Raw genomic sequence first — 14,959 nt, 5'->3', positions numbered from 1 at the left:
CGTGTCCAAGTAAGTAGTCCCTCAAACCTCCCTCCCCAAAAACTCATGAACCACCCTCAACGTCTCCCCCGCCGAATAACTCAGCGTCAAATCATGTCCCGTCTCCTCGGGCGCCCAAATTTCATACCTCCTCGCCCTCGGGAAAGTCTTCCCTGTCTCCCTCAACCTCCTCACACAACTCTCCTCCGGCGGGCTACACATAACCCAATCCCTCTGTCCCGTCGCCACCAACACCGCACCCCTAAACTCCTCCGCACCACGTCCCCAATCCCCCGAACTCACCAACTCCCCCAGCGTGCTCGCATCCGAGTATTCATAATCCGTCCTCGCCAGCTCTGGATCGTATGTTCTACCGGCAGCATCGGTGGCGTTGTCGTAGAACCCTTTCTCCCGGCCTTCCAAAGTGGCGACGGTTAGGTACTCTAGGTTGTGGTGGTAAAGAGTAGATGAGAACCGGTCAGGGAAGACGAGGGGCGCGGATACCCAGGGAGCGGATCGCACGTGCAAGGTGTTTTGACGGGAGCTGTAGCCTGTGAGGACTAGGGCGGACGCGTCGAGGGGGTAGGAACGGGCGAGGGCGATGGAGAGGTAGGAGCCTAGGGAGTGCCCGACGAGGACGATTTTGGGGAAGGTTTTACCCAGTGGGTTGGTCTTTGAAGAGGTAGTGTTGGTTTTGACCATGGAAATAAGCTGATGCAAAAGCTCCGTCTGCAACGGCATCTGGACGTTATTCAACGGATCAAGACCGCGCGGGTCATTCTCCCCGTGCGAAAGCCGGTCGAGGGCAAGGGTGTGGTAACCTTGCGAAGGGCTGGTCGCGTAGGACTGCCAGTCATAGGGATACCCAAAACCGTAGCCGGACCACATGGTTTTGTTGTAGGTGGCGCCGTGGAGGAGGATTTGGAGGACATCTTTATTCTCATTTTTATTTTCGTTTTCGTGGGAGCAGCGCTGGCAATAAATCAAATCAAATCAAATACGACCTCATATTTATTTGAGTGGGTCAAATATGAGGTCGTATTTGATTTGATTTGTATTTATTTGTATTTATTTGACGATTTGCCAAAACAAGTAGGCCTACGGCCAACCCTAACCCTGACTTCGATCCGTCTTCCGAAGTCCGGTACGTAGCCAAAATGGACACTTTTTATCACTAAAAAAGTTCTGTTAGGGGTGCCAAGAAGGCGGACAAATACGCAAATAAATATGAGGTCGTATTTGATTTGACCCACTCAAATATGAATCTGTATTTATTTGTATTTATTTGTATTTGCCAAGTATTTGATTTGTTGCCAGCGCTGCGTGGGAGGAAGGGGTAGGCTGGCAGTAGATGGCGTTGAGGGTGAAGGTGCCGGAGACGGTTTGGGTGCCGTTGGTTACTAGAGTGCCGTCCCAGGCTTGGCTGAGGATGCTGAGGATTTCAGTTTCGTTGGTGGGGTCGGGAGGGGAGGCGAGGGAGATGTGCTCGGCGGTGGCGGTGAGGGTGAAGGAAAGGGGGGTGCAGAGTGGGTTGTGGGAGTTGTGAGAGGGCGTATGGGCGGAAATGCTGTGGCCGAGTGTTGGGTGTATGAAGATGGGGAGGAGACTCCCTAGGAGGGAGAGGGAGAGGGTTGGAGGGAGGTTGGCGAGCATCTTTGTGGGAATGACGATGAGGAGAGAGGAGGTTGAGGGTTGGATGGAAGTTCTAGAAGAGAAACGGATGGCTGTTGTAACGTCTTGGAGTGAAGCTCACAACTTCATCAACAGCTTCTTGATCAGGTATTTCTACCTATCTCAACCTCATCCATATACAGGTACTATCGTATCAAGTTATCGGCCGACTGATGTCGTGATATGGTATCTGGGCCTTCAAGGCAGCCACATGGGCTGAGTTTGTAAGCACGATTTGAAATCGAACAAGTGCATGTCTAAGAAAGGCTACTATTTCGGCAGACACACAAGTTGATGTTTACAATGAGTCCGAACAGACAAGTCGGATTGAAGAATCATGAGGTCCGAGGTGGCCTCGAAGCAATCATCATCGTATACATTCAACCCTTCGACTCCGGGAAGGAGACATTTGTCAGCTATGCTCACTGGTAAGCGAATTATCAAATACTATCTGGCTATGGTGCCATAACTATCTGATACTATGGCTCAGGATGCATCGTCGTTGAGGTCAAGAACGGAGAGTCCGAACTCTAAATCACAGACTGTGTTAAGCTGCATATAAGCTGAAGCTTTTGGCGGATAATTCAACGAAGCCCGATTAGCTCAGCTGGTTAGAGCGTCGTACTAATATCAGTCTTCTGATATCAAGTCAATGCGAAGGTCAACAGTTCAATCCTGTTATTGGGCATCTCTTTTTTCTCTTTTAGCTTTTATCACTTTCAGATTCAGATTTCTCAAGTTCTTCTTTCCTTCATTTCTTTTTTTCTTTTTTGCCTCCTGGTTGCCGAGGCTTTTTGTGGCAGTTGGGGTCGCTATGACTAGGTGTTAGATAAATGACCGTAGTTATGATGCATGCCGGCATTTTGCAAGATGTGCCCAAGTTCTACCACAACACTCGTGCAATATGTAAGCGCGTTGACGAATCGATCAATGTTTAATATGCTTACAAATTCAAACATCACGTATGAATGTCACAGCAAAGGTATGTGGGTGACTACCTTGTTTACTTCATTTGTATTAGTGCTTGACAGTGGACTTTGCTTCTAGCTACATTTGTTCCCGATACACTCAACTCTGCAACTGGATCATATCCCGTGTGAGGTCAAACCTGAATTATATCGAGGATTCCCCCAAGCCTGAAACACGCAGAACACTCCATGTCCTGTCAGGGGCATGTGGTAATCGACACCCCGTCTAAGCTGTCCTACAGATACCCAGGTGGGGCAAGCTAGGGGCTTATTTGTTGTCGTGGGCGGAGATACCCCTCAGTTGGCGCGGAAACGGACAGGGGCAGGTTTGGCTCGAGTGGCTGATGTCCTTACTGGATGCTGTAAATTGGTAGAGGAATCGACAGAAGTGGCTTCAGCACGCTGACACACGCGGGGTGGGCGATGCTGGGAGCTCCTCAACGAGTCCGGGTTGCTCCAGTTCGACTCTCAGAACGTGGTCTGAAGCTTGGGATAGTCATCAGCGTGGACCTGAAGGTCCGCAAAGATCCGACCAGAGTCATCATCGCTTAGACCCTTAAGCCTTTGTAAATCCTCCTCCTCAAGCTTCTCCAACTCCTCAGCAGGTGTTTCCTTGTTTTCTTTCTCATCGGCCTTCTGCGGCTCAAGAGCCTTTTCGACACCGGACGACTCGCCAACGAGAAGGAACTGAGTATTGACATAGTCGAGGTGCTTGGGCTGTGTGGACATCCATCGGAGAGATCGGAACTCTTTGAGCACCCTGTTGAATAAAATCATTAGTATTTGCTTTGCTGGTCACAGGTCAATGATATGGCATGGGGAACTCACTCCTCAGGATACTCTGGACCCTTTGGTAAACGTGCATTGGCTGGGGCAGGATACTCTGGGTTTCTGGTACTGATGATGAAGCTACCCTTCTGTTTCAACCCAAGCTCCTTCTGGACCTCCCCGAGCTCCTCAGGTAAAGTGAGAATGTAAGCAAGGTGGCTATCGGACCCAGTGCTGGTGATGGCATACACGCCCTCGGCCACAGGTGTTGCGGCGGGACTGTGTCTGGTACCTGCTGTCTTGGTCTCATAGTCATTGGACGCCAAAAACTCATCCTTAAGCTGCTGAAACGAAGCGCCAGTCTTCTCAACGAACGAGATCCATCTGTCCTTGCCAGACTGGGGGAGCACCTTCTTCGGGATGGCGCACAAGCGGCTGTTGCCAGCATCACCAATGGGACCGCTTCCAAGCTTGGCGTCCTTCTCAATAGGGCGGAGGATAATATAGCTCCGCGCAATCTCATTCACGGCAGAAGGCTCATCAATGCCGACGCGGCCACGGAAGAAGAAGTAGATGATACCCTTCTCGAGAATACTGGACGGCACAGCTTCGGGGGCCTCTCGACCGTGTGGCTCAACAGCACTCTTCTTGTCTTCTTGGTCATCCTTCTCCTCTCTCTGACCCTCGGCCTTCTCGGCTTCGGCACCAGCACCCTTGGTCTCCTCGGTTTCTTTCTTCGTCGACTGGTCATCCGCGACCTCCGTTTTGGTCCGCTTGGCCTTGGGCGATTCGCTGGCGCCTTCCGTATCAGGATCGGCCTTGTGCTTGGAGCCGGGCTCAGCCTCTGAGGCAGGAGGTGCCGCATCGGGAGCCTTCTCCTCCTTCTTGGAAGCCTCTCTGGTAGTGGGCGCCATGTTGATAGGTTCGTCAGAAAGTGACAAGTGGATGAGGGTAACAAGATGGTGCAGCGCTCCGGTGAAGGTTGAAGGAAGGAGATAAGAATTACACGAAGAGAGAAGAGAGAGAGGGAGAGACCTGCAAGAGGTAAGAGCTGAGTACCACACTACACTTGACGTGCAGAGTTCTGCAAACGGCTCCTTCTCTTTGATCAATTGAACCGTCACTGACCTCTGCAAAGTAAACAGAAGAATGATGTCACGATGGCTGCTTGCACGGTGTCAATAAGCAGTAGGGCTGTTTTAGTTGTAGGAGCTGAAATGTGATTGGTCCATGCTGTCAACTTGGGGACCTTGACGGACAGGGGAACGTGCGTAGTGTAAGGCCTGACCTATGTACTTCCCCGTCCGCCGCGCGAATGTCTTTCAATTCGTTCCTCCCGCAATTGGAGCGACCAAACCTTCTCCCGTCTACCTCTACACGTCCAATGCAACCGAATTGAAATCTTTCCCCGTCCGAGCCCTGCCCATGAATGCTATTAAGTAGTACTTATGCTTCCACTCATTCCCTTCTGTTGTGCGAGTCTCGACTCCGCGCTAATCAAACCTCGTTTTCCAGTGTCACCTTCGCTTCCAGATCTCGATAGACGTCTCGTGGAACACCCAGGTCATCCACCATCTCTCGAAACTCCCGACCGCATCTCTGCCCCTGCGTCTCCGAAACGGTCTCTCGCCGAGCTCCAACTGACCGTGACCGCGCGTGTCGCTGTTCAATCAACCGATCCAACACCATGAGGTACCTACCGTCTGACCTCAACACCGCCACCTCAGTCAAGGCCTTGCAGATGGACAGCCAGCCCAGGATGTAATTGATGTTGGTCGTTCCTTCCATCATGCGGAACTCCATGGTCCGAGGGTTGTTCCGCGCCCGTTCATCCTCCAACCCGAAGGCGCTAAAGTTGAAACCGAGTCGTCGATACTGCTTCTTTTCTCCCGACAACAACCGTCCCAGCTCCATATGCGATCCTGCTTTCCACAGCTCCTCGATAGCCTTTCGGTCCTTGGTCTGCATTTCCGGATGGGTTTCGAGCACTTCCGCCACCTGCCAATCTTCGACCAACACACCGTCTTGGCAAGTCGTCGACCCATGTTCTCGGAGTGCAAGTTCTTGAGCCCTCAAAGCCAGGCGACTGTACTTTCGTGTCTCGAACCCCCACGTATACACATTGTGATAGTTGGGCGACCTTGGATTTCTGATACTTCGGATCTGCTCTTCGCCCATCCACAACAGCGTTCCTAGTCTTTTCAAGGTGGTCAGACTGAAAGGCTGTCCGTCTGTTCGTCCGATGTGGATGTGCACTTCGCATGTGTAGTTTGCGACCAGACGGTGGTTCGCAAAGAGCGAGCGCAATACTGCCTCGATCCGATGCTTGGTCTCGGCATCCTTGGCTGGCAGTGATGGCGAGCTTACTTCGACAGACAGCCACACATAGCCCTCCAGATTGGCTTGCTCTGGTGTGGGTTCGGCCGAGTTGGCTTTCTTGACGATCCAGTGCGACTTCCAGAATGCCCGCTCATGGCTTGCATCTTTTGTGATTCGAGAGATGGTTGTCGACTTCTCTCCCGCTTGGCTTATCGATTTGGCGATGCATTCATAAATCTGTTCCCGCCGAGTGGCTTCGCTGTCTCTCAGCCGTGTCATGTTGACCTTTCTGTGGTCTTCGGGTTCCGGATCTCGTTCACCCTGGACAAGGAGAGGGAGCAAGAACTTTAGTTCCACGCCGAACGATAGGTCATGGACCGTATCAAGCGGTGCAGTCGCCTCCATCAACGAGTGTTTGATGCCATGCTTCGGTGATTCAATGGCAAGCCTGTGTGGATCCATGTGGTCGCTGGAATTGGGTATTGCAATCACAATCCTCCTATCTACCACCCAGTACCCGGAGCTAGACAGCATGTACGGCTCCTGTATATACGGAGCCATGTTGGCGGTTCAGGGAACGTAAGGAGGTTTAAATATTAGAGGCCGGGAAGGAGGAAGGTCGAGCTCCCTAGTCAAGGCTCTTATTGATGGTGGTCGATTCGTTTGCCGAACGCTGTGAGGGCACCAACCAACTTATCTTCCTCGCGGACCTAGCAGTCCAATCTTAGAGGAAGTTCAAGTAGTCCGGTGTTGCGTCGTCCCTTAGGCAAGTGTCATGGGCTTGGTGCACTGCGCTTCTTGGCTGAACGGCCGGGTCTCACGTTTATGTTGATCCGGAAGATACCCCGACTCTAGATTCGGATGCGTTAGCCGTGACCTTGGCAAACAAAGTTACAGTGCCAAATCGGGAGGCTCTGTTACCTCTGGACCGCCTGTCAACCCCTAACTGGAATGGCTTTGGACCAAAACGGTAACTACGACAGGTCTCCGTCGATGAATTGGGCGCGGTACCTCGTAACCGTTAGCAAAGGGTCCCAAACTGTGCGAAGGATACGACCCCAGACACCGTACGGACTGTGCATACTTATCAACGTTTGGATCTGACCCAAAAAAAAAGCCGGTTACAGAGTCACATCAACTCATATGCTGAAATTCGCTGACGCAGACAGTAGCATATCCGGTCCGGGAGAGAGCTATGAGGAAACCCTGGGCGGTCTGGGAAGAAGGGATATCGAAGCTAAATGACATCGGCGGGAAATTCAGGTGACGCCTGGAGTCTCCGCCCAGCCATTATTATATCTGTCAGCGCCTTAATCCACGAGACCACCCTATACCGATACCAGAGAGCCCTTGCCAGCGCCTGCTGAGTTGACACCTTAACAACAGGACAACAAACTGCACCAACGACTGCATATCAGCCCTGACCCATACCGCCAGCCATTATCCATCTCACTTGGGGGTCCAACGCCGCTCCTAAACTCTATCAAGATTCGTCGTTGGCTCGGTAGGTGCCAGATTGGCACACCTGGGCAAGGTGCTAGGTCGCAATACTGGGCTTAGCAAATGAAGCGTTCCCCCCTTTAGGGGAAGGTCAAATCAGCACCACCATGCATACCACCCCATACATACCACCCCCGCCCGCATAGCTGCTACATCACTAGATTCCACAGTCGGTCTCCAATCACATCCCTGATCTTATCACGCTTGGTGATCATCCCACACTGAGGCCAGAGCACTGCCGGCGGTTCGGCTTCAACTTCTCTTCGATCGCATCATGCCTCACGATGCCGAGTTTATCTTGAAGGGATTCTGGCCCTTCGACACTTTCTTTTTTCACCATTCCTCCACAAACTACGCGCGGGGGTCCCATGGGATTACTCACTGCAGGTATCACCCTGAGTCCCAGTATGACTACCTCGGGACAATCTCGCCTATCATTTTTCCGCTCGTCGACATTTGACAGGCAGCCATACGTCGTCAGCATAAGGTTTTGATATCTGAGACTTGGACTGAAGCGGCGCAGATGGCGGTCAGCGTCTTACACACACACAATCCCTCCTGACCTCAGCCTTGCCATTCATTGCATCTTTCATCTTCCTGGGAGTTGTTTGATCTTCCTTGTTTGATCTTCTGTGGCCCGTCAATGCGTGTGCTCGCATGGGGATTACCACCCTCTCGGATCCGGCTCCCGACTATAAGAGAGGACGTGTTGGGGAAACCATGACCCAATTGGCAAAAATATCATACGCCACGCAGGTGTCGCCGGTCATCACAACCAACTACTGCCGGATGACATACATGACAGATCTACAAAGGCACTGTAGTAGTACCGAAGCTGATCATCAGGGTACTGAATCAAGCAATCGATTTGCGACACACAAGATCTCGTCAGACATGATCTCAGCTAATCTACCTGTATCCCGTCTTCATATTCTACCTGGACTGGTCGACTCAAGGCCATTCGAAGCAGCACAACATGCCAGGCCACTGAAGCAGGATATCAAGTCAGGGCATATTAAATTGGGCCCAACCGGTACTCGTAAGTAGACAAGCCACCTTTCCCACATGAACCCCAAAAAAGAATCATCACTCGACCCTCAATTGTTTTGTTATTGGCTTGAAGTGTGCTCTCTATTTCATGTACATCGACCTAACCAAAGATGCAACCACATATTCGGGCTTCGTCGAGATACGGTTGACTTGCACTCCGTAAAACTCCGGGTCCAGACCGCAGGCAGACATAGAGAATTCTGTTCCCGTTTCGATCCTTGCAGAAACTACACGCCTTCCTCTCCGATCCTGTTATGAGAGAATATCGGAATGATCAGATATAGGATCTAGACGACCTACCTGGTTACTTGGTACCCAAACAGCATGCCAGTCTGGTATTGTGTAACAGACCACAAGCCGCTGTCACATGTCCTCAAGTTACACAACATGAGAATCTTCTACCTTTGGGCTGAGGAGGCATATTGACGTTTCACAGAAGACTTCTATCCATTCTGCTTGGGCATCTACAGTCGAGATGCGTACGCACAATGTATCCTGCGAGCTCCTGCAAAGGGTTGACACGCTGCAGCACCGCAGCATTGCACGCAGGCATGACCCAGCTCGTCCGCCTGTATGAGACGTAGGCGGCTAGAGCGTCGGTGGTGGAAAAAAGAGTTCGTTGGGCGAAGTAAGAGGACATGACTTGGGTCAACAAGGTGTTGCTACTCTTTCGTCATCTCACGGTTCGACATCGGAGTGTTGGCTTGGATCTGTGATGACGATGTCAGAATTTGCGAAGAGGAGAGACAAAACAAACAAGCACCGAACCAGTGGCATGAAGTCATTCGCAATATGATGGGATAAGGGCCGGTTAGACTCGGTTAATACCTGCCGAACGCTTAGAGGCGATGTCTCTTATTGTCGGGTAGCATCTTTCCGTCCATTCACATACTTTCGCTCACCAAATCATTTGTCATCACTTCATTGACTCGACAGGAGTTGGAGCTGTTTTTGAAACAAGTAAGAGATGGAAAAGCCGGATTTGGTCTGCTTGGCTTACGGTCAACACCCAGCTGATGCCAACTTCCAGGCAAGAAGCTCAGATTCGGACACTGACCGACTTTAACCATTCTGCGTTATGAACCTTTTCCTACAACACTTGACATGTCATATTTCTCGGAACTCCCTTCGTACCCTTCGCCTAAGCAAGCGGTAGGCCGGGGGGAGCAACTTATCCGGACGGACCGATTTGCAATGTTGAGTGGTTTGTTGTAACTGGTATGATATGCTGCAATATGAAACTCGAGGTCTAATTATTAACTATGCGCTGGTTGGTGATTGATACGCCAACATATTCTAGAGAGATTGACAGCCCACGCGACGATAAGATTAGAAGAGCAAAGCGGTGTGTGTGGTGGTCTATCTCGAAGAATTATGGTGCAGCTCACGCAGGGAGCTAGCTGGTGGTAAGTAATGCAAGGCCCACACAATCCAAGGCAGTCCTTTCCGTTCAACTCTAGCAAAGCAAGCCACAGCAGCAATATCTTTCCCCCCATACTTTATGATATATATCGCGATCAAGTACAACAAAAGAGGAAAAACTCCCCGCAGGGTCCTCCTTCGACGAAGCTAAGAGATATATAAACCCTTGTCAGACAGTAATTCATGTATCCCTTTCTACTATGCTATGTCCACATCTCATAACCCATCCATCCTGTCCTTCGTCATCATTCCATCATATACATTCCAAAGCCTTTCTGGCTTTATTGCCATCGGAACAACAACGCACTCTTTATACCATAAACCCTGCGTGTGGTCAATCCAGTACTGACTCGTCGGTGTCCCAGACCACGTCGGAAACAAGACCGCAATACGCATCATTGGCGCCGTCTCCTTTTGAGCTTTCCATAACCGTAAACACAAAACTTCGCTCAGTCTATCGTCTTGCCACCACAATCCGGAATCTTGACCCCCTTCTTGAGATTCCTGTCCACGTCCATGAGACCCCAGTGGTCCTCCCATTGCTGATCCTTGGTATTGAACTGAACCTTCCATGGCTCGTCAAACGCCTCGAACCAGAAATAATTAGTTCCGTTGGCGAGTGCCGAACATACAAAATCGCTCATGAACTGGTTCAACTCGGTAATACCGGCCACCGCACGATCAGGACAGTTGGTAGTTTTGGTATCCAAACCACAGTCCGTCCCACCCTGTGACGGCCAACCTGTCTCGCTGATGATGTTCTTGGACTTGTCCGATTTCATGAAGGCGCCGACCTGGTCTTGCCAGAAATTCGTGGTCCATGCCGCTGCCTTTTTAACGGGGACGCCGCCAAAGAAAGGGTGAATGTTCGCCATGATGTAATCGCTCACCTTGGCCAGTGATTCATCCCAGTTGTCGCCAAGATCGCTGGTTGCCACAGGTAGCTTCATGCCCCTGGAGGTGAGGTTTGTGCGGACGTCGGAGAGAAGTGTGCTCAAACCGGTGAGGGTCATTTCCTCGCGGAACAGAATCTCGTTAGCTACAATAAGACCCTTGAACCATTTCTCGCCGTAAGTGTCGAGGATTGTCCACATCTGGGAGAGCTGACGATCATTAGTCGTCGTGTTGCCATCCTGCCAAACGCCCATCCAAATTTTGATGGTGTTTTCGAGTTTCAGCTGCTTTAGCGCGTGGATGACCATCTCGGTTTGGTTACAATCGGTGCCGTAAAGCCGAACCGTGTTGGTCAACTGTGACAGAACCGCGATATCACGAGTGATGTTGTTTTGCGAGGGAGGGTTGTGAATGCAATCCGGGTACTGGGTATTGAGTGGCGTATAATCCATACCCGGGAACACTTTGTGTAGGTCGGGGTTATTCATGAGCGCCTTGATTTCGGAAGAGTTGATGTCGAGATCCCCATTCTTTTGCGTGTCATCATCAGCAGCGGATTGAGATTCACCCTGTTTCTTGTCTTCTCCGCCGTGCTTGAGCACAACACCAAATACTATTCCGAGGGCTATGCCGGCAGCGACAAGAAGGCCAAGCGCCAGGATGGCCACTAGCCTCCACTTCTTGCCCTTACTGCTCGACTTGCCTGTATAGTTCCACCCAGGCCTTTCAGCTACAAAACCTGGATCATATGGACTAGCCGCTTGTATAGTGTCGGTCATCTGGACATTGTTTTTCACCGGAGTATAGCCAGAGACATTGCCGCTCCCATTACCGCTGGCCAGACCCCCAATGACGCCGCCAGCCGCAGCGGTGCCAGCAACGGCTGCAGCGCTCTTGTTGCTCCCATTACCAAGGCTGAGTATGCTGTTCCTTTTCGACTTGCGGTGGTAGTTGAGCCCGTCGTCGCCATCGTCATCAAGAGCGGCGAGCGGATCGACAACCCCCAGACCTGGTGGCTGAGGACGGCCATAGCTCAAAAAGGGATCGTCCGTGTAAATACCTGCCCCTGTCGTACCAGGACCTTGGGGTGGGCTTCTCGAGGGAGTTGCCTGCCCAGGTGTACCGGCCCCAGGCGCATATTGCGCAGCATCTAGTGCCTGTGAACTGTTCTGTAGGCTAGGGGGCCCGCTGTTTTGTGTATATGAACTGGCATAAGACATCTGCGCCTGGGGATAGTTCGATGCTTCGCGCGCATTGGGCCCGGGGGTCTGTTGGCTTTGGAATTGCCTTGATTGGTCGTATTCTCTTGGGTAAGCGGGGCCGTGAAGTGCGTTGAGTCCGCTCTCCCTCGCAGTCTGGTCAGCGACAGTCAGCGCAATCCCCGTCATACCACCGGCAGCAGCATTGCTGAAGTCGTCCGCTCCAGGAGTGATGTTGCTGAGGGCCCTTGGTCGTTGTGACTCCGAGTAGCTAACCTGATCATTACCCCACAGTCTTCCCTCGGCGCGATGAGGAGGCGGCTGGGGAGGGGATATAGGCGACACTATATCTTGTGGCTCGTAGTAGCTGTTGGATGCCGCACCAGCTGGTACGTATGGTCTGAAGTTGCCATGACCATTACTCCTTTCTGATGATTGTCCTCGGCTGTTGCGTCTCTGCATACGAAGTTGCTCAAAGGCAGAATCGGAATGGGCTCCGGGTCGGGGTCCGAAGGACGGCGGACGGAATGAATCTTGGTACTGTTGCTGGGAACGCGAGGGCGGATAGTACTGGTTTCGTGGATGGTATGGAGATGCTGATGCACCAAGAGGTTCTCGTTCCGCCATTTGGTGGTCGTCAAATACATATCTTGGGTGTGCCATTCTCGGATACGAGGACGGGTAGCAACAAGTTCAGACGAGTTCTAGGTCATGAGCGCCAGGCTCTAAACGGCCGCAGATGCAGATGAGGAGGAAGAACAGTGTCGATTTCGCGGCGTTTGGGACTAGACAGTGTCCTGGAAATCTGAGCAAACAAGGGACAATGTTCAGCTGTTGTGTACATTGAATAACTTAGTATGAGGACAAACAATCGAGCAGGAGGCAACATACCAGAGAGAGTTGGTGAACACGGAAAACAGATGGGTATTACGAGCGAGGTGTTCCCGGCGTTGCAGTGTCGCAGACTCGTGGGACAGTCCAGACCCGATACCAGGCGACAAAACAAACAATGACGCTTTGTCTCGGACGCCGATGAAAGCAAACGGCCGGTGCCTGGTAATCTGGTATCGCAGCAAGAGAAGGCTACTTTGAACTAGATGCTCAAACAGTTGTTTGAAACTTGCGAAGACAGAGGATGAGGTCTGGCGTGGCCTGTCGTCAAGTGTGTGACGCGAGGTGATTTTCTTGTCCTACTTTCCAAACAGCGGCCAGCCAAGGCAGAGGGCGCTCCCGTCGATCGGCTGAATCCTACAATGTTCCTGTTCGTGTTTTTGCGGCGGTTGGTATCCCGTCGCAATGCCGTCGCATTGGACCAAAAACTGGCACACCCGCGGGTGGGATGGTGGATCAGTGGATTGTCCTCCTGCGATGTGATGGCTGGATGGCTGGGGCTAGAGTCTGGATGCGCGGAGAAGTGGTGCCCCTGCCGGGGAGAGGGGGTCTCATACCCGTGGGGCGCACAGATCCAATGTTGGACTTTCAACGATGTTGGAGCTTCCACAGACGGTTCAACAAATGTTGAACCAAAAAAACCATGTTTTCAAAAAATAAAAGAAAGAAGCTCTCATCGAGGCTCACTTCTTCTTTTCTTCTTCTTCTTCTTTTTCTTCTTCTTCTTCTTTTTCTTCTTCTTCTTCTTGGTGATGCATCTTCTTAGTAAGACATCTTCTTAGTAATCCTTCTTGGTGTTGCATCTTCTTGGTACTTGTGATGCATCCTCTTCTTGGAAATGCACCTTCTTCTTGGTAATGCTTCTTCTTGTGATGAATGCATCTTCTTGGTGATGCATCTTCTTGGTAATGCGTTTTTTCACAAGGTCACAAGGAAGGAGCGCGAGAGGCCGAGAGGGAAGGAACGAAGACCTTTCAACATAGAGATTTATTCAACATCCAAGAATTTGATAACATAAATTCATCTGAACATGTATTGAACATGATGTTTTTGATGAACAAGGTTTGGTCATTGAGCCAATGTCGCTCTTCTTCAAATATGTGTATTCAATATAGTAGGTAGTAACAGGTTGAAATGCCAAAAAAAGAGAATCCAGGTGGTTGGTCGTTGGTTGGTGGGCCTGTCACCCCAATGGTTTCAGCGGTTCCAGCGATTCAAGGCGCCCTGACGGACAAGGAAGGTGGAGGGAAAATCGAAGGAAAGCCATCTCGTTCGGCGCCAAGGACCGAAAAGCCTCGGCATCAAAGGTTTCAGAAAGAAATGCCAGAAACAATTTGTCTGGGAGGCATCAGGTCGCTCGCTCGTGATTGCATACCGCTTCTACTCATTAGAACCGGTTTTTTCTAAAAGCGGGAACTACCGTATCATCTCGAGGCGTTCGTTCTCGGGATCTAGCAGGGGAAGCACATTCAGCATTGCGGACATGTTCGAATGTCTTCAGATAAGGCACTCGAGTTGCGCCTATGTAATTGTTATTCGTTGGAGCCGATAGAGTCTGCCGCAGACTGCTGGATCCCGAAAACGAACGCCCCGAGTTTATACGGTAAGCCTTTCCTGGACTAGAAAGAACCGGTTCTCGTGAGTAGATGCGGTATGCTCAATCGGACATGGGAACGCAGGCACGCTGCTTGTTGGAAACAGGAAACGGTGAAAATGGAAAAGAACCCCGCGCCTGCAGTTGCAATGCTCATGCAATATCGGACGGTCCAAATGAATGGAACCCGAGAACATCAGATGGACAAGAGCTGAAGGCAAGCATCACAATTCCTGTTCCTGGAGACAGGAGGACCGAGCGTAGACTTGACGGAAGGTGCAATTGTGACAGCATTGATAACCCAAGTGAAAGCGAAGTGTTAAGAGGTGAGGAAGGAGAGCTGGTCCTTCCGTCCATCAGGGCATCGTCCTCAAGCAGTGGTGGCACAATCGAAATTGGCTTTAATACACTTGCAACAACGACACCCGTTTGATGATACATAAAGGCACGAATTGGGGTGTCCTTTGTGGTGTTGCGCCCGGGAAGCTGAGATTCAGTTGGTCGTAGTGTAGAGGAAGATCAGCTCGATCACCACTTGGTGGTTGGCTGAGGTGGACTAGCACAAACCTGGAATGCTGACTTCTAGACGAACACAAAGCGCGACGCCAGCCATCCTTTTCGCAGTTCCCGTCGCTTCAGGCTGACACTGCAGGTCCTGGTAAGCAACAGTGTAACAAAACATGAGAAGGAACCGACGTACCATT

General features: G+C 51.2%; 4 protein-coding genes and 1 non-coding gene across 5 annotated transcripts; 1 reads left to right on the top strand and 4 right to left on the bottom strand.

Moving 5' to 3' along the window:
• Nucleotides 1-21: 21 nt before the first annotated feature.
• Nucleotides 22-1,632, bottom strand: B0H65DRAFT_505617 (Alpha/Beta hydrolase protein; the record flags this gene model as incomplete). The annotated part of the gene is made up of 2 exons (XM_062828000.1): nucleotides 22-951; nucleotides 1,360-1,632. 2 exons carry the CDS (start codon nucleotides 1,630-1,632, stop codon nucleotides 22-24), a joined length of 1,203 nt encoding a protein of 400 aa, XP_062687126.1.
• Nucleotides 1,633-2,242: 610 nt separating this feature from the next.
• B0H65DRAFT_t48 lies at nucleotides 2,243-2,338 on the top strand. The gene has a single exon. It is a non-coding gene; the product is annotated as a tRNA-Ile (tRNA).
• Nucleotides 2,339-2,891: 553 nt separating this feature from the next.
• On the bottom strand, nucleotides 2,892-4,514 carry B0H65DRAFT_57211 (uncharacterized protein). Its single transcript, XM_062830499.1, has 2 exons — nucleotides 3,447-4,514; nucleotides 2,892-3,378 (listed from the first exon to the last, which is right to left on the bottom strand). The coding sequence occupies exons 1-2, from the start codon at nucleotides 4,298-4,300 to the stop codon at nucleotides 3,087-3,089; spliced, it is 1,146 nt and encodes a 381-aa protein (XP_062687125.1). The 5' UTR covers nucleotides 4,301-4,514; the 3' UTR covers nucleotides 2,892-3,086.
• Nucleotides 4,515-4,883: 369 nt separating this feature from the next.
• Nucleotides 4,884-8,101, bottom strand: B0H65DRAFT_505615 (uncharacterized protein; the record flags this gene model as incomplete). Its single annotated transcript, XM_062827999.1, has 4 exons — nucleotides 4,884-6,248; nucleotides 6,395-6,415; nucleotides 7,769-7,897; nucleotides 8,081-8,101. The coding sequence occupies 4 exons, from the start codon at nucleotides 8,099-8,101 to the stop codon at nucleotides 4,884-4,886; spliced, it is 1,536 nt and encodes a 511-aa protein (XP_062687124.1).
• Nucleotides 8,102-9,938: 1,837 nt separating this feature from the next.
• On the bottom strand, nucleotides 9,939-12,678 carry B0H65DRAFT_57176 (glycoside hydrolase superfamily). The gene is made up of 2 exons (XM_062830490.1): nucleotides 12,662-12,678; nucleotides 9,939-12,601 (listed from the first exon to the last, which is right to left on the bottom strand). Exon 2 carries the CDS (start codon nucleotides 12,431-12,433, stop codon nucleotides 10,127-10,129), a length of 2,307 nt encoding a protein of 768 aa, XP_062687123.1. The 5' UTR covers nucleotides 12,434-12,601; nucleotides 12,662-12,678; the 3' UTR covers nucleotides 9,939-10,126.
• Between the last annotated feature and the right edge of the window lie 2,281 nt (nucleotides 12,679-14,959).

Source organism: Neurospora tetraspora (assembly GCF_033439725.1).
Source record: "Neurospora tetraspora strain CBS 560.94 chromosome Unknown B0H65scaffold_1, whole genome shotgun sequence".
Lineage (NCBI taxonomy): Eukaryota > Fungi > Ascomycota > Sordariomycetes > Sordariales > Sordariaceae > Neurospora > Neurospora tetraspora.
The sequence above is the reverse complement of the archived record's forward strand: the minus strand, read 5'-3'. Positions and strand labels throughout refer to the sequence as shown.

What these genes read in the sequence shown, in the direction of transcription:
- B0H65DRAFT_57211 (XM_062830499.1), bottom strand. Translation starts at nt 4,300, where the DNA reads ATGGCGCCCACTACCAGAGAGGCTTCCAAGAAGGAGGAGAAGGCTCCC. An exon ending in GGTCCAGAGTATCCTGAGGA is followed by an intron (nt 3,379 to 3,446) that starts GTGAGTTCCCCA and finishes TTTATTCAACAG; the next exon opens with GGTGCTCAAAGAGTTCCGAT.
- B0H65DRAFT_57176 (XM_062830490.1), bottom strand. Translation starts at nt 12,433, where the DNA reads ATGGCACACCCAAGATATGTATTTGACGACCACCAAATGGCGGAACGA.